The 23,903-nt window shown below is 36.7% G+C and overlaps 1 protein-coding gene across 1 annotated transcript in view; it reads right to left on the bottom strand.

Annotated features, from left to right (window-relative positions):
* Positions 1-809: 809 nt before the first annotated feature.
* The window catches only part of LOC149957793 (alpha-1B adrenergic receptor-like), a 37,541-nt gene continuing 14,447 nt past the window's right edge, over positions 810-23,903 (bottom strand). Inside the window, exons 2-3 of the mRNA XM_090165735.1 lie at positions 4,015-6,032; positions 810-1,247 (exon numbers count right to left, since the gene is read on the bottom strand). Coding sequence (XP_090021861.1) covers positions 4,030-6,032 — 2,003 coding nt within the window. The 3' untranslated portion in view covers positions 810-1,247; positions 4,015-4,029. The remainder of the gene's footprint in view (positions 1,248-4,014; positions 6,033-23,903) is intronic.

Raw genomic sequence — 23,903 nt, 5'->3', positions numbered from 1 at the left:
TACAACTAATTCGTTGGATAATAAAAAGACGATTAATAAATAATATTTTATTTCTGTGACATTTCATGGACAACGAAGGGTTTGTAACACTTTGAGCATTTTTGAATAAAAATGTCGGAAGAATACTTTTGGATATTGTTATTTTGGGGAGAGATCACAAAAATAACAGGTTATCAGAACATCACAATTGTATCACACTTGGTTTAAATATGCTTATGAGCTTCTGGAAAGATTTTAAGTAATCAATAATTACAACACATCAATAATACTTTTGTACGTCTTCGAGATCACTTATACAAGAAATAAATAACATTTATCATACATGAATAATCCTGATTATACTTACTTTATTAATATTTATTATTTGTTTTGTTTTGAAAAACTGATTTAAAAAAGTCTTTAAAGGGGATAAAGCTGAAGACCCTAACATTTTAGCGATTACCTCTGCAAGAAACCAGGGCCTCACTGACTAGTAGTTGGCCCCAACCACTAAGCAGAGCCGATAATTTCAAAAGCCATAGGAGGGAGTTGCCAGTATTGGGACCCTTTGGTAGGGGGTGGGGGGATGAAATACTAAAGGTTATATGTTTTTTAATAATAAATTGATATTTCGGAAATCTTCACAACTTTATAAGAATAAATATAAAGTTTTGGTTTCAAACTGCCTCAAATAAATCGACCTAAGTAATAATTTTAACTTTAGATTTGAAAAAAGTATTTTTATATTTTTTAAAATAAACCATCTATACATATAACTTATTCCATATAAATAAATTACTGTAAAATGCAACGTAAAAATACTCTAGACACCAAAGTTTAGCTTTTTAAAATAAAATATTTACAATCTTTCCAGTAGCTTATTGGTTTAAAACTATTTTATGACGAGATTGTTTTAGTGTAGTTAAAATCACTACTGCGCTCCACCTAGTAGTCATTTGAACAAGGAAATTTGACGAATAGCTGCATAGTTAACAAACAAACATTTTCAATTTCAATATTAAAAAGTATTAGGACAAAGCCTATTAAGAAGTTTAAGTTAAGGTTAATCCTTTGTAATGGAAAAAGCACTGACATGAGACGGAAGTTGGTGGGATTTCCAACATCAATAAACGTTTGTAAATGAAAAATGTACAAATACTGTACACGAATTTGGATGATTTTGGAGCGAAGTAGTGAAATACCCGGAATAAATATTGATATAATAATATCTTTAAAGATTGTTTTCGGTTGTAGTTCTTATAGTACACCTAAATGTTTTTGAAAAATATTTTAATAATTTATCAGAATATTGCTAATTTGCGTTAGAAGACCAACTGTCCATTTTTACGTATCGTTTAGAAAAATACCTCCTATTATCACACAGTCTTTCCAAACAGTCTCTTTAGCAGCCATAGGGGTGACGCTATCTGGCTTAAATACCACAATATCCACTCCTCCCCGTTTCGAAAGCGCCATCTAGCGAGCCAAATCCGTACTAAGGCTAGCTGTTAAATACTAGGTGGTTTCTTTTCGTCTGCTCTCGGATAAAAAGTGTTCGCTTTTACCCTTAAAACGTTGAATTCGCCTGTTACGAAAATGATGATTTATCTGCCCTAGGGTTTCTAGGCTAATACCCAAGGCACCAACTTGGGCCCAAGTCATCGAGCGACTTTTAATGCCGTCATTCAGATTCAGGTCGTGATTTTCAGGTATCTGAAGGTAATCAGTTAGTCAGACCAGGTTAATATTTTATATTCCCTCACCCAGCTATCCGATTTCAAATTGTATCCGATTCATTATTCCAAGTAACCGATCTGACCCGATCTAAGGAATCGATCTGAACTGATCCAAATAACCGATCGGAACTGATCCATGGAACCGATCTCAACTGATCTAAGCAACCGATCTGAACTGATCTAACTAACCGATCTTAACTGAGACGTTTAGTAGATATATACTTCTGTGAAAATTAAATTCAAATAAACAGTCATTAAAATTTCTTACGTAATTAAAACGAAGAATATATAAAATTGATAACTGTGAGGCATCCGAAATCTGCTCACAACCTGCCTGTCATGTTACAATAAATTCAGATTAGTTTCTGCGGATAGTCTGATATCTGATTGAACACAACTTTTTCAGATAACGTAAGCGGTACCTGAGGATCAGTCCCATAAAGTATTCATTTGTTCCAGAGTCGAAACAGAGCAAATTGATAAAATCGTCCGCTTATCCGGAGTTTATCCGGTAAAATGGCCACAGGCAGCCATTTTGCGAAAACGGTTTTAACCTGATTTGAATTATTCGCCACCACCAAATCGAAGACAAATGACGTCATAAGTCGAAAAGTATCCACCTACAGTATTATGTACTATAAGCGAAGGCAGAAGTCTATTACTCATTCCTTTGAAGTAAAACTCTGCTGTTCGTCTGAATAACTCAATAATATTCTGGGATACGTGGCTTATTAGTTAATAGCACCGCAAAATATTCAACCAGCAGGAACAAAACGTCGCCTAAAAGCTAATTTCACGTAACATGAATTATTACGTTTTTGCATTTAAGACTAATTTCCAATTTGGGTTGATTTCTGATACATTTGTGCCATTTTGAACAAATATTCAAAAAGAAGTAACTCGAATTTTTCCTTTTCTAAGTATAAATACCCGGTATTATATTTTATGTAATTACAGGAAATGTAATATGTAAACGTAAGTAAACTGACTTACGCTGATTTATTCCTAACAAAAGCGGAAATGTTTGAGTTATTAAAAGAATGTACTTATTTCAACTTGGAGAGAATGACTATGTTCAAACGAATTTTAGCGTAGCACGAAATCCCCCTCATTCTGAAACCGTATGCTCCCATTCGATCTCAGGCTGTAACAGTATGCTCCCATTCAATCTCAGGCTGTAAGAGTATGCTCCAAATCCCCTGATTATGTTACAGTAGGCTCTAAATCCCCTCATGATGTTACAGTTTACTCCAAAATCCCTCATGATGTTACAGTATGCTCCAAATCCCCTCGTGATGTTACAGTATGCTCCAAATTCCCTCATGGTGTTACAGTATGCTCCAAATCCCCTCATGATGTTACAGTATGCTCCAAATCCCCTCATGATGTTACAGTATGTTCGATATCCCCTCATGATGTTACAGTATGCTCCAAATCCCCTCATGATGTTACAGTATGCTCCATATCCCCTCATGATGTTACAGTATGTTCGATATCCCCTCATGATGTTACAGTATGCTCCACATCCTCTCATGATGTTACAGTATGCTCCATATCCCCTCATGATGTTACAGTATGTTCGATATCCCCTCATGATGTTACAGTATGCTCCAAATCCCCTCATGATGTTACAGTATGTTCGATATCCCCTCATGATGTTACAGTATGCTCCATATCCCCTCATGATGTTACAGTATGCTCCATATCTCCTCATGATGTTACAGTATGTTCGATATCCCCTCATGATGTTATAGTATGCTCCAAATCCCCTCATGATGTTACAGTATGCCCCAAATCCCCTCATGCCGTAACAGTAAACTCCTTTTCCCAAAAAAGTCAGATCTTCCGATGCGATTGAAGCACACGCCCGTGACGTGTTTCCTTCCCCCTCACTCGTTCCGGGTAAGACTAGACCATGATGCCCGCATATCTCAACATAGTCATTTTCCCGAAGTAAAAATAAGTACATTCTTGATATAACGAAACTATATACTTATAAAAAGTTTTTTCAATTCTCCAAAATATATTTTGCAATTCGCAATAACGCTAAAATATTTAAATAATAATTTATCAAAAAAGCACTTTAAAAGTTACGCATTTCTGGCTTTCAGACGACGAAAAGTGGATATTATCGAAGCGCCTTTGATCTGTGCCACGAAACTCTTCAAAGACAAAACCGCGATGGCAGCGCCGAAAATAAAAGCTGACTAGAATAACTAAACAGCCAGATAGCGTCCCGATATCCCTACAATAACGAACCACCACAGTTCCTTAATTTAAAAATTTGGCTTCTTAGTACTTGTACATTTCCGCGTCAAAGTTGGACTTCCACTTGCGTTTGATCATCTAATCCCTCCTCCTCTTCCTCGGGGTAGCGAGGCGCGGCCGAATATTGCCGGACCAATTTGGGCCTCCTGGGCCTGGACGCGTGCACGGGGGTGTCCGAGGCGTCCGCCACGCTCGACACGGAGGAGCCGATGACGTAGCTCTCCGTCTCGTTGGATTCGTCACTGTACTGGCGGCGCTTCTCGCTGCTCAGGATGTTCCCGATGAAGTTACCCGCGTACGGCACCATGGCCAGTTCCTGTTCCTCGACCGCCGTTTGGGAACGTTTCAAGGGCGGTCTCGGGTGATTGTAGTTGCAGCTCGTGCTGCGCGCCAAGAGGCGTTCCCCGCGCATCAGGGGCCGTTGCTCGCCGCCTTGCCCGTCCTCCGACGTCCCGTTGCTCTCGAACGAAGAGCCCCAGTTCAAGGTGGAATCGCTCAAAGTAGAGTCGCGATTTAAGTGTCGCATTTTTAGCAGCAGCAGTCCGTCCGTCGAGCGTATAGACAGTAGCTCTTCTTCGAACAGGGGCGCGTTGCCGGTCAGTTTGACGATGACCGTGGGCGTGTCATGACCGACGGGCTCCAACTCCAAGGCGGGGTTTTCGCGAATAGACGGGAAGCTGTCGATGACGGCGGGGTCGGACAGTACGGTGGTGCCGTCTTGCGACATGGTCATGGAACGCCATATCAAGGTGCGGTCCCTGAAACTCGCCGTCATGGAGCCGGGCGCGGGGGGACAACGCGGAAACTCCTGGCTGCGCGAATTACCGTTGGAAGAGCGAAAACTGCGTCTGCGGCGTCCAACGCGCAGGCAGTTAAAGCATTTGCGCAAGTGTTTCCTGGCCGTGCGGTTTCGGAATACGTAGATGTAAGGGTTGATGACGGACGCACTCAGGGACAGGAGAATGACCAAAGGAGGCACGTAAATTGGTACGGTGTAAGGCTCGGGAATCCAAGGCTCCGATAAGGCAGTCGCGAAGAAGGGGAACCAGCAGACGAAGAACGACAGCAAAATGATCAGACCCGTTTTGGCGGCCCGCCACTCTTCGCCGAAAATAAAGCTCTGACTACCGCACGAACTGCGCCGCCGCAGACCAACCCGGTTGGCGCGTTTGGAAAATCCCATGACGCCGCAGTTAATTTGCGCTCCCTCGGCGACGTCCGGGTCCCCCGTCGTCGAATTGACGCTGTGCTGACGCGCGCGCTCGCTGTTGGACCTCGCGGCTTTAAACATGCTGCAATAAATCCACGTCATTTTAATAAACGGCATGATAAATCCCACCAGACTTAAGTAGATCGAGTAGATAATGGAGCACAAGTCCCGCGGCAGCCAGACAATGGTGCACAATCCCCACTGTGGCCGATATTCTATCCTCGAGATCCCGAACAAAGGCGGTAAGGCTGAAAGGATGGACAGGATCCAGACCGAGAAGATCAAGCCACTGGTGCGTTTCTTCGTGATGGTCATGGTGTAGTGCAGAGGGCTGTTGACGGCGGCGTTGCGATCCACCGCGATCAGGAGCAGAGAGAGCACGGTCGCCATGTTGAGGGCGAGCGTGGACAGTCCGGAGATTTGGCACCAGACGTGGCCGAAGATCCAGCGACCGCTCAACGACGACGCCAAGGCGTAGGGCGTGACCAGGAACGCGTGCATGATGTGGATGGCGGACAAATGGACGACGAACCGGTTCGAGAAGGACCTCAGCGCCGGTTTGCGGTAGAACAGGATGACCACGATCAAGTTAGCCACCACGCTGAAGCCGAATATGAGGAACAGAGCCGTCGTGTGCGTTTCGCTCATCAGGAAAGTAATACCAAGTTCTTCCGTCAATTCCTCTTCGGACATGGGCTGCACGGCGTCATCCATGACGCCGATGACGGTCAGCTGAAGGGTGGTGCCGTTTTCCACAGTCGCTTCTTGGGGCACAGTTAGTGGCTGCCGGACATCCGATGTCAACGGACCTGACGAGGCCGGTCGCAGGTGCGAGGTGCCTGTAACGAAAGAGAAAGTGTCTTCAGACCTTGTCCCTCTAAAGCTATACAGGACAAGCAGGACATTCATAAAGAAAACGTTCACCATGGATTCAATAATTTTATGGACTTTAATTCTAATGATAATCGATAACTTTAACAATCGATAATAAGACACATTTCTACTCCAACTACGCGGAAGATGGCGCCACACATTTCTAATAATCATTTTCTTATTCCATCAGGCGGTAATTATAATTATCCCAATATTATTATATCCGACGATAATTTAAATAACCACCATAATTATATCAGTCGATAATTATAATAAAGACTATTATTACATTACTTGATAATTATAATAACCTCTATTTTATATTAGTTGATAACCGGAATCCATACCTCTACTTGTAATACTCATCCTGCGGTATCGCGTATGGTAAGATCACTCTGACGGCTTTGGCCACGCCTACGAGAGAAAAAATCCCCACTGCGCGCGCCCCCTCTCACGTTGTTTGTTAAATAAACCGTCAGCCACATCGACACGAAAATCTGCCGCGATAAGCATTCCAAGTAGAGGTATGGATTCCTGTCGATAATTATAAGAATCACTAAATAGCAAAAGTGACATAATTTCCAAAAGTGTGTCAATCGGACCTATATCTTAATGAATGTTACGAGCGAAATACAAGTTGGGAGGGGAGAAAGGAAAGTATGCCTTGGGGAGGGAAGGAAGTTAAAACCAACAAATAACGACTCGTAGTGAGGAACAGAGGAATTAAGTAGCACTGGTCAAAGTTAGTGTATTTTTTGATTTTTCGTCGTTCTGTGGAGATGCTATCGCCATCTACCTACGATATAATACCATAGACTAAAAAAAGATCCAGAAAGGCAACCATAACTAGTCTTTTATGTGGTCGATCTCGAGTCAAGCATTCATTAAACCTTTAGCATACGAAAGTACAGGGACTGTCACACTTTTGGTAATTATGTCACTTTTGCTATTAATATATCAGTCTTTAGTTATCACCATATTATTCATCTTTCGATAATTCCAATGATCACTATTATTATATTAGTTTATATTTATAGCGATAAATCTGTTTTTATATTACTCGATAACAAAAAATCTTGTATCAATCGATAATTAAATTCAATATAATTGCAATATTTTAAAGAAATTAAAACGAATTCTTTGTTAAAAAATTGTCTTTTATATAATAAATTGCGCAATATTTAATAAGAAACACGTTTTTTGGGACGTTGAAAGCAAATTTTGTATAAAGCAAATAGTTGGGGGCGGAATGAACGACATCTGGCGTCGGAAAACGGAACTGAAGAACGAACACAATATTCCCATAAAAAAGAGCTGTCCGAAGAAATGTCGTTTGTGGAGGGCCAATTTCGAGAAGAAAGCATCCCTGGGATACGCTTTGTTATCTCTTCTCCTGGCCAAAAAAATAAGGCGGAACAAAAATCGATGTGGCCATTGTAGCATAAACAAAATCGACGCGCATCTGACGAAATCGATGGAGAAACATTTTTCTTCGGTAATCAAAAATAACTGCGCGAAATATCCAACGACATCATTTCCAATTCGGACCCTCCCTCAAGGTACCACTTTCACGTGACGTCATCGTCTCTGTAGGGTCGTTCCCCTTTCCCCCTCTGTCTCTGAGACGGTGTCGGGCATATTGGAAAATCCCCATTATTAAAAAAAACACTAAAACGTGCAAAAATTTTCAAGTTGCTTTGTTTTGGATACGAAGAATACATAAACTTTAATTACTTATTTAACGTTTCTGCCACCAGGTTTAACGGAAGAATAAGGTAGGAGGCGCTAGTTAAATTAAAAATAAAGTTTAAGCTCATGTTAGCGAAGCATTTTTCGAACAGGAATATTAAATAATAACTTTCCAAAGATTCGGCCATGGTCGCCATTTTTTATTTCTATATGAATGGGTGACGTCACACTGATATTACATTTATACCATTATAGCCAGGATATATGTGGGGTGGCGGAGTGGTCAGGTTGTGGCATTCGGTGAAAACTTCGAACCACTCCTCCGCGATGAGTTGGCAAGTTCTTTCCCCGCTGTGAAATAGGTTCCCCCCCCTAGTTTTTTGGTTTCCCCTTCCATAAACAATTCTCGGGGCTAAAGGTAATAGTGAGTGTAGGGAGCTGTTGGCTCGTGTGGCATTAAGGGCTTGCCACCACTCTCCTACGCATTGTAACCCGGCCACCTATTTAAAGGCATTAAGAGTCGCTAGATTACTTGGGCCTAAGGTGGTGCCTTGGGCATTTGTCTAGCTGATTACTAATAGAATTATTATTAAATTTATTTGTTTCATCCCTTATGAAGAAATATGGTAACTCGAAGATTACGGAATTAAAAATTTGCACCATAATAGCCACGCCATTAAATTAATTAATTTCATCCCTTCACTGGTTCATTAATTGGGAATAATTCAACAAAGTAGGTACATATTTGGAAACCTAGACGTAACCTTTCAGTTTTTGCCGAATTTCGAGTTAGCGCATTTTAGCACGCGGGTAAAGATGATTGCAGGTAGAAAGAAACCAACGCCTCTAAGGAGAAAAACTCCGAAAGTTCTCGATGATGAAGCGATTCCAAAAATGGAAACAGTACGGGGCAAGGCTTAAGGGAATATATTTTCCCTCTTTCGCTGCTAAGTACTCGCGGGAGTTGACGGAAACCTTCCACAGAAAAAAGAATTGTTGCCATTTTTGCTAGTTGAAAATGCGGATACATTTACTCGAGAAAAGTTTCTTTGCAGCGCCGCCAACGAGCGATTCAGTTGCTTCGCTAGAGACGGTGTTGATACTAGATGTCAGCACCGCGGAACCTGTCGACCGGAAACGTATGGACGAAGAATTCCTTTGAGGGACTCACTGATTCTCTTACGAAAACCATCTGTTTAAAGCATGTTTAAAGCTTCAGGAAAAAGCTTCTAGGGGAAAGCAACCTTACAGCAATTCAAAGCGAACATCGACTCGTCAGGATTTTGTTTGCCATCTATTGGTGGTAATGCGTACTAAAATTCAGAATATAACGTAAGCACCAAAAAATCCGATGCAGTACTAATATGATAACTTGGATGAATAATATATATAATTCTACCGTAAAATTGAAATCCGTTTCCGTTTGTTACGGGTTCTGCTCTGGCGATCGGGATTTTGAAAATAACGACTTTGATCTTCCCACATTATCACTACAAATCAATTTACTTGATTAAAAAGAAGTTCAATATTATAATATTAATTACCTGTATGTAAAAAAAACCAATCCAAGATCGAAGTTTAAAATCATGCTTGTATCAAAACGCGTTTTTAGGTCTTGTATTAAAATCACGAGGTTTACTGTCTGTTACCGAAGTTTCAGGAATTTCCTGCTAGGCGGTGCGGGGGTCGTAAAAGACATTTGTGGTCAGAAAAATTTCGAAGTGATGTATCCGGGTAACACTATTATTAATCCAAGATGATATGAGGGGTCAGACATTTGCAAATCTTGCGTCCGGGATTTTGAATCTCAAAGTGATTTCCGAAATCAGAAACTGATTTTGAGATTTATGAGCCTGATTTTCGTGTTGTTTCTGGTTTTTACAGTTAATCCTAAGAGATTTGTGTGTACTAAAATCACGTGCCGTGTTGTCCGCCGATGCCGCCGCTGAATCTGACATAAAACTTCAACCATAAGGTCTAAAAAATCAGATTCTCAATAGCCCAATATTAATTTGTCCACTAGGAGGATCACAAGTTGGTAATTTGCCCATTGAATAATTTTAGTAGATTTTCGACTTCAAATGTACATAACTTTTTCTAAATTAAGACCGACTTGTTTGATAATTATATTAGTTAGTATTAATCATTTCTGAACTACTTATTCGTTTGCATTAAGAATTTTTTATTTTAAGTGAGATTTCTGACCAATTCGCGGGAACCAACATTCAACTTCACACTATTGTCAAATTGGAATTTCGTACCAATTGATACAGGCGCCATCTAGCTCCTAAAACCGTTCACGTTTCGCTACCTTATTTCCAAAATCGAGTAACTCAAAAAAATCATTTTTCTATAATAATTAACCGCCAAAATTGGTTATTTTTATCCGTTTTTCTACTTCTAGTTAATTGTAAAGATAATTTAATTAAGAAAAGTCAAAACACAAATGAAATCACTTTAGCTTACTTAGATAGAAAATATATTTTATTTGCAAGTAAGCTAAGAAATTAAGCGGGTCAGATAAATTATTGGAAAACGACGAAGAAAAGATTTTTCTTTAAGTGATGTTTACCTGTTATTTTTTTCAACTGATAATTTATATACGCATAAGTGGTGATATAAGATATTCCTCAAATAAGAATTGATTGAATAAAATAATTTAGTTACGAAAAGTCATCAATTATTTTTTTCGTTTGATTCATTTTTTGAAATATGTAAAGATAGTTTTTGAGGGATAAACTTTTAAAAATAAATTTATCTTATAAAATAGCTATTATAACTGAAAAAAAAACGTTATTTTTATTCTTCTATGAGATTTTTTTCACTTAGAAAAGACAATCTATTGAATAGCAAGTTTCAAAAATAATTAGCTGTGATAAATTATCTATAAATACCAAAAAAAAAAGATATTTTCTTTTTCGTTTTTGCAATTTATTTTTCAAAAATGTATTTTAGTTTAGAAAACACCTAAACGGGCGAACTAGGTTATATTAAATGGTTATAATAAACTTCACTTCTAAAGGTAAGTTAGGTTAACATGAAGTAATACACTTGTTAGAATTTAAGTTCATCGCTTATTAGTCTGCAATGCGGTGCTTTTTTTGTTCAATAATATAGTCATCGGCTACTAATATTTTTGCTCATAATTTAAGTAATTACGACAGAAACGAGTCTTACCTATCATTCGACCAAATTCCCATATAACAGAATAAGAACCTCAAATTAGACGGTTTACAAGAAGAATTCAACAACCTTTTTCAAAAATTATATAGGAAAGAAAGCGCCTTCTACATTCAGTCATGTTAACTATTCTTATGAATTTGGCGGACGACTTTTGAATTTTCCGTATAACATCGTAGTATTGCATTAACATAGTTATTTTCAAACTCAGCCAGTAGGCGGCGACACTTCTGCCTAATATTTTATCTACGCACGGGTCAATACTTAAAATTCTTAAAAACTATCCTTTAGTCAAAGTATAAGTTGTTTTACCGTTAAAGGAAAGTCAGTTAAACCATTTTAACATCACCTGAAAGGGGAACGGTCAAGCTTTAACCAGTTAGATAGCCCTATAACCCATTAAAAACTAAAATGTATGGCGAAAACCACATCAAAAAATATTGAGTGGTTAATTTTCAATAGAATAAAGAAATTTCGGGAAATCGAAAAGCGCGAGTCCGCCGCGACACCTGGTGAGAAGTCGGTGAGACAGAAAAACAATGTAAAAGCGCGCGCTGCTGAAGACGTAAAAAATTTGTTTTGCACGCTCGCCGCGTTCCAGTTATAAGAGACTTAAGCCTAAATTGCGCGATTTTAAAAGTTAGGATAGTTCGCAAATCGCTCATACGGGGTTAGGGGCGCTGGCGGCAGCCCCTAATATGGCGGCGAAAATTCTAACCCAAACACCTGGCGTTATTTTTCGTTTGAACTTTTTGGGCCAAAAGCTATTTTTTTAAGACAAAAAAGGTACGTGTTAGTATATTGAACGTCTTGTTAATCTTTTGATACGGAAATAAGGCCATATTTGGAAAAGCTTGGCCGTTCCCCTTTAACCAATTTAATCTTATCCAACACTCCTAACCAAACTTTACCCCTAACCTCAAATATCCTAGACAAAATATTAATGAATCTCTCAATATATGCCGAATTAAGAATATTATAGTAACAATTTCCAATATCCAATTTTTAGTTCCTTTATATTGAACGCTACTTGTTTGTCATATGTCTGAAATTTAATACGTGCATTATTTTCATTAGGAATATTGCATTATTTTCATTTTCGCAACTTACGAATTCTGGTGGTGATTCGAACTATGATTTTCCTGCACGCCATGAAGCGAAGGAATGCACTCTAATTTTTCATGTAGTTAATCCTTTTTAATTATGGACTAATCTACTTTTTCGCGTATTTTATCATACTTCTCACAGTCCATAGGTGGTTTCTTCTAACTTAACTTATCGTATATTCTATTCTCCACCACACTCCCCCCTTTTCGGCTTTCCGTTGCTATATGCAACGCGTTTTGAAATTTTTAATGTTTAGGCTTAGTTTCTCCTTTAGATTTGGCAGTCGCCAGCCAGATTTCCCGCACGGTACTGATGAGTTCCAAATAGAACGAAACCGGGCTACCGTTGGAATTTCTGGCTATTTTATTTAATTTTAATTTAGTTTATTACTCGAAGATCTATTTGATCCGAGTTTCGCGTTTTTTGCTCGAAGACCTATTGGGTACGAGTTATTAGTAAGTTTTTTAAATTCTTCAAATTTGTTTAGGATTTAGCTATATTATCCCTTTTAATTATGGACTAATCTACTTTTTCGCGTATTTTATCATTAAAAATTTATACTCCGGGATAATAAATAAAAGGATAATTTTCGGTCGGTTAATGATATATTTAATCGAATATAAATTATTTATTTTATTTTAAAAAGTTCTAATTTTTTTAGAATAGCAAAGCAATTTAATTATATTTCGTAATCGACTTACGGCAAATATTATATTTCTAATGTTTTTTTTTCGAATAATATTTCAGGAAAAATTAAATTAAAAAAAACGAACAATCTTCAGCTCTTTAAATTAATCGTATTCAAAAATATAAAAATATATTCTTTAAAAATATCTTTTGTTGGCGAGAAACTGGTTAATTGTTAAGACGTATTAAATGAAAAAATCGCTGATTTTTATTTTTCAAATATCTTTGTTACGAAAGAACATTTGTGGTATATAAAAAAATTATTCTTTGACAGATTTATCTACACGGATAATAATAATTATCGGTTAACCGTACTAAATTGTTTATCCCAATAAAATAACTGAAACAAATAAGGTGATAGTCTTCGGACAATTATTCATTATTCAAATCGCCGAGCACTAAATTTAATTAATTTCATCATCAATAATATTGAAACTTCAGCTCCGGCCAAGCAAAGAAATAATTAACTGAACTGGTTTCACTATAGATAATATTGAAACTTCAGCTCTGGCCAAGTAAAGAAATAATTAACTGAACTGGTTTCACTATAGATAATATTGAAACTTCAGCTCTGGCCAAGCAAAGAAATTGTTAACTGAACTGGTTTCACCCTAGATAATATTGAAATTTCAGCTCTGGCCAAGCAAAGAAATAATTAACTGAACTGGTTTCACTATAGATAATATTGAAACTTCAGATCTGACCAAGCAAAGAAATAATTAACTGAACTGGTTTCACTATAGATAATATTGAAACTTCAGCTCTGGCCAAGCAAAGAAATAATTAACTGAACTGGTTTCACTATAGATAATATTGAAACTTCAGCTCTGGCCAAGCAAAGAAATAATTAACTGAACTGGTTTAACTATAGATAATATTGAAATTTCAGCTCTGGCCAAGCAAAGAAATAATTAACTGAACTGGTTTCACTATAGATAATATTGAAACTTCAGATCTGACCAAGCAAAGAAATAATTAACTAAACTGGTTTCACTATAGATAATATTGAAACTTCAGCTCTGACCAAGCAAAGAAATAATTAACTGAACTGGTTTCACTATAGATAATATTGAAACTTCAGCTCTGGCCAAGCAAAGAAATAATTAACTGAACTGGTTTCACTATAGATAATATTGAATCTTCCGCTATGGTCAAGCAAAGTAATTGTTAACTGAACTGGCTTAGCCATGGGAATATTGCATATTTTGTATGATTTGTAAATAGAAAAACTACTTTATACCCACTTGTTAATCCCTCTTAAGCTATCTCAGTTCACGGTAAAATGTTCCGTTGAAGTCCATAAGATCAGCAAGTACGTTTGACTATTTGGGGGAAAAGCGCTTCTACGCTAAATAACCTGGTATAGAAACTCTATTTTCGGCTCACAAAACCCTAATCGCCTTTATTTTGACAAGATGACGACGGATACGGGCTTATAAAAATCCATTTAGGCATTCTCAACGCTCGGACGCGCCTCGTTAATAATAGTGCCTGTCTCATCTGTTGCACCAGACGTCTATGAATACCTCTCTTTGAAGTAACGATCTCCATTGGGAATCCAAACAAATTCCAGCACTGTAAAAGTCCCTAAGTAGATACGAATTAGAACCAAGAATGTACCATTGAAAATAGAAGCACTCTGTAGCTTTGACCAAAGCCATTTTGATGTTTTAGGTCCCTTAAAGGGGCCTTATACCTTGATTTCCAAACGATAATGAAGTTCGCACACATGCCGCAATGCAACTTGGCGGTGCGCAGGTAACGACGCGTTAAATGTAATCAGCCTTTCAATTTACATAGAGCCACGGAGCTTTCAAGGTGATAAGTTTATAAATTGTTTGATTTACGTCTGCTAAGCGCACGAAAAGTATACTTAACAGAAGAAAATCCAGATGCTAATTAGCTTGTCGTGTTACACGCTACGTGGCTCTATGTAAATTGAAATGGCTTATTCGTCAAATAGTGTCACTAGAGGCCAATTAAATTTAAAAGCTTTCAAAAGTAAAAACAACGCTTAATTCGTTGAAATAATGATTCATTCCTGAATCGGGATATGATATTGACAATATATAAACACTCACTTCGTTTCTAAAGGTTATATTTTGGAAATTTAAAATAAGGAACATTTTTTATTCGCATTTATCAGGATTATTCTAACCTCTTGGCAATTCTCTCAATTCACCTCACGGCCCGACAGAATCCTCACCTTCAACGCCAAACAACTCATGGTGCCAGCGGATAGTCTCAACACGTTCACTCTCCCTAAGGAAAATAAATACATATCCTTGTCTTAACTTTGATTGTATTTCTGCCAGCAAAGGGATATAAAATACTCGCTAGTCCTTAGTAGCTGAGGCGTATTAAATGTACATAAATAAAGTTTGTTACCCTTTAAAGATCTGTATATAGCCAGTAGCATTACTGATAGAGGGACTAATAGACTTTTGGTAAAAGCCGTTTTCGTCGATAGTTGAAGGTGATCTGAGGCACTAAGGACTATGGATGGCATTTATTGAAGAAAAGAACAAGGGGTCAACGCGAAAGTGTTTCTTTCGCCGCTGTCAGGACATGGTTCACTTGCCTCAGCTGATAAACGATGCGGAAGCGTTGACATTGGTCGACTATTTTCATTAAAGCGAGACAAGACGGGTATTCATAGACGGTTTCAGTAGACGCGCGAACGTAGAGTCTGTCACTTCATTTATAAACAAACAGAGCTACAAAATTCCATCAGTGCGTTTCTCAGCACAAGCAAAGAATGTATTTACTTCTAAGAATGAATAATTAAAATATCAAAATTCGTTGGAGCCATTCTAAAACTCGCTTTAAGCATTGTCTAAACACAAAATGCGTTGGAGCCATTCTAAAACTCGCTGTGAGCATTGTCTAAACATAAAATGCGTTGGAGCCATTCTAAAACTCACTGTGAGCATTGTCTAAACACAAAATTCGTTGGAGCCATTCTAAAACTCGCTGCACGAGCCATGAGCATTGTCTAAACACAAAATGTCGTTTTCAGGTACCCGAGTTTTCCAGAAATGTCTCGCCTTGTATTCTCGTACCAATTTCGCCTTATGCGCATTTCAATTTAAACCAGTTTTTACTCTTTCAAGAAAAAGAACCACAAAACCAAAACTATCTCGATATGTTGAGCTGGAAAATGGGATTCTTCAGTATTTTTATTTAAACATTATACAAAATATACGATGTGCCACATAAGCTCAACAGAAATACGGCGTCGTCTACAATCTTTAAAATATTCCACACCTAAGTCAAGGTTACTCAATATCTAGAAAGGTTGGCTATATACGTAATATACAATGGAGTGTCTCTGACGTCTCCAAGTCCAACTGAAAGTCGTTGAATGTCTTTGACTTAGCGCCATATCTTATTACTTCTAATCAATTTACATTTAAAACACATTTATTGCTTTTTAGCATCACCCCTCTAGTTATAGAGGGATTGAGACTGTTTTTACCTCTCCGAGGGGACAAAGTCCCCTAGGAGGGGTTATACAATCACCGTGTCTGTCTGTGGGTCTGTCTGTCAGGCCTGCGAACGCGTTTGCATTTTCGGGGCAAAGGGTAATCACTGCGTACGCCGTTTCTTGGCTCACTGCGTTTATGTGTAGGTTGTGAATGTTGAGTTCATGTTGTGATGGTGGTGGGTGTTGAGTTTGTTGTGTTTGCGTTATGAAGGTTGTGAATGTTGGGTCGGTTGTGTTTGTATGAGCGTTTTCTCTCCAACTTCTTCTTAATGACTTTGGGACGGACCGAGTGCTGAGTTTTATGCAAACTCTCAACGTTCAATGCAATGGCAGGGTTTCCACCAGTTGTACACGGTATTCGTCTTAGTATCAATTTGCGATTTTTTGACGCCGGCCGGGAATCGAACCCGGGTCTGCCTCGTGCAAGAGTTGTACTCTAACCACTCAGCCGCCAACGCTTGTTAATTTACTGTGTTTTACTAAAAAACAGCTTTGGCGAATGTCCTTTACAAAGTTATAACTTTAGGTACTATAATTTATTCTACATCATTTTAAATATTTATAAATTAAATTAATCTTATATTTAATTAAATATTTATAAATTAAATTAATCTTATATTTAATTAAATATTTATAAATTAAATTAATCTTATATTTAATTAAATATTTATAAATTAAATTAATCTTATATTTAATTAAATATTTATAAATTAAATTAATCTTATATTTAATTAAATATTTATAAATTAAATTAATCTTATATTTAATTAAATATTTATAAATTAAATTAATCTTATATTTAATTAAATATTTATAAATTATATTAATCTTATATTTAATTAAATATTTATAAATTATATTAATCTTATATTTAATTAAATATTTATAAATTATATTAATCTTATATTTAATTAAATATTTATAAATTATATTAGTCTTATATTTAATTAAATATTTATAAATTATATTAATCTTATATTTAATTAAATATTTATAGATTATATTAATCTTATATTTAATTAAATATTTATAGATTATATTAATCTTATATTTAATTAAATATTTTAGTATTTTAATGTAAAATTTGTTAGTGATCAGGAATTGAACTCGGGTCGCATTGTAACAATGCGGATAGTTCACCGCCGAGCCATTGACTTCCTTAGGGAATATATTAAAGTAAAGGAACAATTATGATAAGGCGCGTTTTTTTACTAAACGGATTAATATAATATCTGTTTGTTTATTCTTTGGTACGGTTTTTGGTTTTGTTTTAAATTTTTGTTAAATTCTTAACAAAATTTCGTTAAAACACAAAAAGTAGCTCATTGTTACCTCTTAATATCGCTTAGAAAAAGGATAATTATTCAAAACTCCCGCGGAAACTATATCAAAGTAATAATATAGCGCCACCGTGTGGAGAACTATCAATCAAACCGGGTAAAAAATATAATCTCTTCAATTTTTCCAACTTTAGTCAAATCTCGACGGGTAAAAAAAACACAAAATAACAGTATATAAGGCCGTTGCCGTCAATATAGAAGATTTAGTCTTTCTTAGTTCTTGGCTGTCAGACGAACTACTACAGGACGGGGTCCTGGTGTCGGTCAAAAGTTATGAGGTAACTTTGCGGTTTTAATTAGTATGCTTGGTCTTCGGTCAAGAAAAGAGATAAATTGTGTTTCGCGTTTGGAACGTGAGTGAATGGACTTCAGTGTATGAACAGTGCGTGTTTAAGACTGAAAGTGTTAAAGTAATTGTGAACTAACTCAAGTCGGCTGTAAGATAAAATTGATTGTTATTATTTTTTTAATTGGAATAACCTAATTATACCCTTGAAATTATCAATTCAACCTGTGAGGGTAATTAAGTAGATTGGAAGTAATTAGTAGCGAACAACTCTCAGCTGTTAATTAAGACAGAGTTAGGTAGTTTGAATTTAGTTAAAATTACTCAGTATAATTTATGATATTTACTCAAGTGTAAGTGTGTTTTGGTTTATTTTTCAATCACGATGAACCAAGACAAATCTAGTCTTGGACACTTGAGTACCAGTCCTGCACAATTACGTAGGAGGGATATATATTGTTGGGTTATTGATGAAAGTTAAATCTAAAACGTTACATAGACTGTTCTGAATAAAAATAAACATTTATAATTTTGCATAATTCTGGTTGCCATTTTATTTCTAATCACTCGCCCACAACATTACAGTTCTGGCAATCCCGAATCAAATAAATTTTCGGTATAACGGCGACGGGAAATTATTCTCGTAAATTTATCGCGCGGCCTTAGGGAATCTTCGTTTAACAAAATTTCGATATACTATCGTTTAATTAAAATCGGCCCGATTCCGTTAAAATTATAAACCAAAAAGCGAACGGTCGTTATAATACCCTCTGTAGATATTTCTTTCATTAAAATTTGCTTCGTATTATATTTAACTGATAAACTTGTTCTGTAAAAAGGGTTTAATTCAATTGTGCATTGTTATAGTACGTCTAACTCACTGTTGTAACTACTTAACTTATGACATTCTGAATAAATTAAAATTGGTCGTTTCGTCTCAATTATTTTAATTATAATTAAAATTTTATACCAGGCGGGATAGAACTGGGATAACATTTTCAAAAAATAACTCTAAATTGCGGAGATATCTTTACGGGTTATCTCGAGAAATTAATACCACTAGGGACAATTCTTCCGAGGAGAGGTATATTTTGGCTTGCCAACTTGTTTTTTTTTTCACTCTTGACGTAAGAGACTCTTCGAAAAGTCGATTACTCATCAATGGCACATGATACAAATTTAATTGATAGGTCGTTCAATTGGTATAAGTTTCCTCTATCTAACTATAACAGTACTGAACCTTTGAAGTTCATCAAAGGCGTTTTTGTCACGCCCCGAATAAAACTGCGACGTAAAAGTCTCCGCGAAACAGTCAATTCTCTTCGGTGGCGCATGCGATAGATTTAATTGATACGGCGTTCAATCCAAATCAGATTGTTTAAGCCCAAAACTAATCGGATTACATTGTAAACCGATTTTAGAAATCTGCCGATTAAATTTAATATTATTATTATTCACAATATTATACATGTATATCTACTACACGTTGAAATGAGATAAGTGTTCAGCCAACTGAATTCGGTGTGATGAGTTACAGCTGATCAGTTCAGATCGCTTACTTGGGATAATGAATCAGATACAATGCGTGATCAGATCACTTACTTGGGATAATGAATCAGATACATTGCGTGATCATATCGCTTACTTGGGATAATGAATCCGATACAATGCGTGATCAGATCGCTTATTTGGGATAATGAATCAGTTACAAATTACAATGCGTTATCAGAACGCTTACTCGGGATAATGAATCAGTTACATTGCGTGATCAGATAACTTACTTGGGATAATGAATCAGTTACATTGCGTGATCATATCGCTTACTTGGGATAATGAATCCGATACAATGCGCGATCAGATCGCTTACTTGCGATAATGAATCAGATACAATGCGTGATCAGATCACTTACTTGGGATAATGAATCAGATACAATGCGTGATCAGATCGCTTACTTGGGATAATGAATCAGATACATTGCGTGATCATATCGCTTACTTGGGATAATGAATCAGATACATTGCGTGATCAGATCACTTACTTGGGATAATGAATAAGATCGCTTACTTGGAATAATGAATCAGTTACAAATTACAATGCGTTCTAAGATCGCTTACTTGGGATAATGAATCAGATACATTGCGTGATCATATTGCTTACTTGGGATAATTAATCCGATATAACGCGTGATCAGATAACTTACTTGGGATAATGAATCAGATACAATTCATGATCAGAGCGCTTACTTGGGATAATTAATCAGATACAATTCGTGATCAGACCACTTACTTGGGATAGTGAATCAGATACATTGCGTGATCATATCGCTTACTTGGGATAATGAATCCGATACATTGCGTGATCAGATCGCTTACTTGGGATAATGAATCAGTTACAAATTACAATGCGTTATCAGAACGCTTACTTGGGATAATGAATCAGATACATTGCGTGATCAGATCACTTACTTGGGATAATGAATCAGATCGCTTACTTGGAATAATGAATCAGTTACAAATTACAATGCGTTATCAGAACGCTTACTTGGGATAATGAATCAGATCGCTTACTTGGGATAATGAATCAGTTACAAATTACAATGCATTATCAGAACGCTTACTTGGGATAATGAATCAGATCGCTTACTTGGGATAATGAATCAGTTACAAATTACAATGCGTTATCAGAACGCTTACTTGGGATAATGAATCAGATACAATTCGTGATCATATCGCTTACTTGGGATAATGAATCCGATACAATGCGTGATCAGATCACTTACTTGGGATAATGAATCCGATACCATGCGTGATCTGATCACTTACTTGGGATAATGAATCAGATACAATTCGTGATCAGAACGCTTCCTTGCGATAATGAATCTGAGACATTTGGAGATCAGATTGCTGGGTGAGGGAGGATAAAAAAATAAACCTGATCTGAAAATTAGGACCTGAATAACAGTTGACCCTAGGAACCACTAGAATGTTTTGCACACACCTTTATTTAATCTTAAATTCTAATCCGTTCCCTCGCAACAAAAGATTTCCTCGTAATTTCACTCCCTTACGATCTGATTCCGTTTTGTTGCTTTAATTTTCAGTATGTATCATCCTATTCCGTTCCGTTAATTTTCAGAATATTTTATTCGATTCCGTTCCGTTTTAATTCTCAGAATTTTTAATCCCATTCCGTTCCGTTTTCCCACTTTGAAAAGTCGGCACCGATTTTCACCCCTTCCTTCAGACCGACAAAGTTTTGTCTAAGATGTTAACTTGTGCCAATAGGCCTTAAACACATATATTTGATTTACTGGCAACTTTGTAGTTTGTAGCCAGTCAAAATAAAACTAGAAACCAATTAACTTTTCTATTCATATTTTTTTAAAATTTTAAACATTACGGAGATTATAATCTTGAGTAAATCAGGCTTAGTAACCATTTCATAATACACTGTAGCAATGAAAAATCACATATAAAACTGTATGAAGTCTTCACAAACTAACTGAAACCAATTTTCCAACGAAATGTTTTCTATTGAAAATATAACTGAAAGGAAAATCGTTAAAACTTTTGCTTAATATCTGCAATATCGTCTACTACATTCAATCGCAATTATTCTGGTACTATAGCCACCTGCTTAAACTCATCAATCGGTTTACTTTCATCGCCAAATTGTGATTCAGTTTTCTTAGTGTGTTGGTGGTACTCAATTTCGTGACTTCATTGGTCGATCCTCAAATGGTTCTTTTTGGTGGTTCGGTAGTAGCAAGGGCAACACAGATAAGCTGGCACATCACCGTGCGCTTTCTCGTGATGAGACTTGAAGGTAAGACAGAAAAATTGGTAAGCTTACCGTGGCGTGATCTTTCGTGACGTTTTAAACCACTCTGTTAGGCGGGCGTAGTTACATAATTGGCATTCATATAGCATTTCACCTGAATGAATGCGCTTGTGAATCTCCACATGTACTTCTCGTTTTCTAAAGAAGTAGCATAAGTGGAATTTATTGGGCACTTGAATGAATACGCTTGTGAATCTTCAGATTTCTTTTGTATTCGGAAAACAGTTGCAGTATGAGCAGCGAAACTATTTGGCATCCGTGCTGGCCGTGACCCTGACTTTAGCTGAACAAAGGGTAAAGTCACTTAAGTTGGTAATCACGATAAATCACTGGCAATCACAGACACACTGCGATAAATCACTGACAATCACAGGAATATTATGAGAAATCAGTGATCAATTGAACAAATGTTTTACGAGTGACTACCCCGTAGAGTTGGACGTTTTCCAGTCTTGTTCCCTATAGACCAAGTAGGCTTTTTTACTTCATGCTTTGAAGCACTAACATCGATAAAGAACTCGCATTGACCTGTAAAATGGAAAATCTATGAAATCATTTCAAATAAAATAACGAGCCAATAGACGCTCCAAAAAACATCTTCAAGGAAATCCCCAAGAAGTAGTGTTTCCAAGATCCAAGATCTACAAGATACTGTTTATATAGCGTTTGATGAAATAATGGAAACTTTTCACCTCTCCTTTTTAACCAAGTAGCTTTTTTTACACATTTAGGCTTAGCAAAAACACGACGTTTTGTTTACGGGTGAAAAGTTTCTATTATTTCAACAAGCACTACATAAACAGAAACTTGTAGGTCCTGGCTCTCAGATATAATTTTTCTTGGCTATTTCCATGAAGATGTTTTATTTAAGAGCCTATTTCAACTGAAAAATCGGGTGTAAAATTCACAATTAAAATTGATTTGATAACGGCGTATGTTGGCGGTTATATTAAAATATTATTTCAAATATTTAAGATTTTAAATTAATAAAAATATTATAACAAAAAACTCGTAGACTTTAAACTAGACATTGGTACCTGTAAAGTAGCGAATAATGTGAAAATAGTTTTAACTTTGGATAATACATTGAAACCAAAGGGATGAATTATAAAATGACTGCTGCCAGCAGTACGCAGCGCCATTTTCAATGTTTTCTACATAATTAAAATTGAGAAATACTCAATTGAATTAAAACAAGGAATTACATACGCATATATTTGAAATGTCTAAGAAAACCTACAGAGGCCCTGATGATTATCATGCGAACCAGGGACGTAAACATGTGCCCCTCCCCCCGAACCGTATTGTACGTACAACTTGTTCTTATTTTTTTTCAAAATTCTGGCTACGCCACTGATAAAAACCGGCGTAATTTACAGCAGAGATTTCCGCTGGTAACGGCGGCCAAACCATTGAATTGGGAATAGTACCGATAGAATGACAATTTCAATCAGCTTTCCGCGAAACAATATCCTATGTAATTGAATTAATAGTACTAATGTACTTTGAAAGTGATAGATGGCGCCACCCGTATAATGATAGAGTTGACGGCTGAGTGCGCCGACTCGAAATGTCAGAATTTGATTCGCGAAACCACTACTCCCGAACCCGCCTTTGTCACTCTAGCGGTACTATTCCCAATTCAATGGGCCAACCAGTGATTTTTTAGATTAGCCCATCGACCAATAAAATATTATCCAGGACTAAAATAGACGGTAAAATAAATGGGGATGGGATTTTTAACCGTTAGGATTGGTTGATATTTTAGCATGCGCAGAGACCGTTATTTTCCTGTAGCCTTGGAACAAATATTTATGGTAGACGTAAATCACAATCACTCGTGGGGCACGTGGCTCCATCTAAGCTAACTGACCTTTATACTTCGGTAATAAAAGCTGGACAAAATGTTCGTGAAACTAGAAATTTTACTCTAGTTTAGAACTCGTTAAATTACAACGAAAATGATTAGTTTAATGAATCATCATATACGTCAAAAACGGTAGCAATTACCCCAGTAAATGTTTAAGTGAAGATGGCATACTGTCAAGAAATGTTCCCCTTTTGTCCAACCCCGATCTTCAAAAAAACTTCGGAGGCCGAGAAGCCATTGGAATTTATTTAAGGTAACTGTCGGCTCTATCATTGCCACCTGTTTTATGATAAGGTCCTTGTTGTTAGAGATGGCAATGAATCTATCCGATTCTTCGAAAAAACGACTTT

The sequence above is a fragment of the Leiobunum rupestre genome, chromosome 2 (assembly GCF_980474605.1).
Source record: "Leiobunum rupestre chromosome 2, qqLeiRupe1.1.hap1, whole genome shotgun sequence".
NCBI classification, from domain to species: domain Eukaryota; kingdom Metazoa; phylum Arthropoda; class Arachnida; order Opiliones; family Sclerosomatidae; genus Leiobunum; species Leiobunum rupestre.
This window is presented reverse-complemented; position numbering and strand designations above follow the sequence as displayed.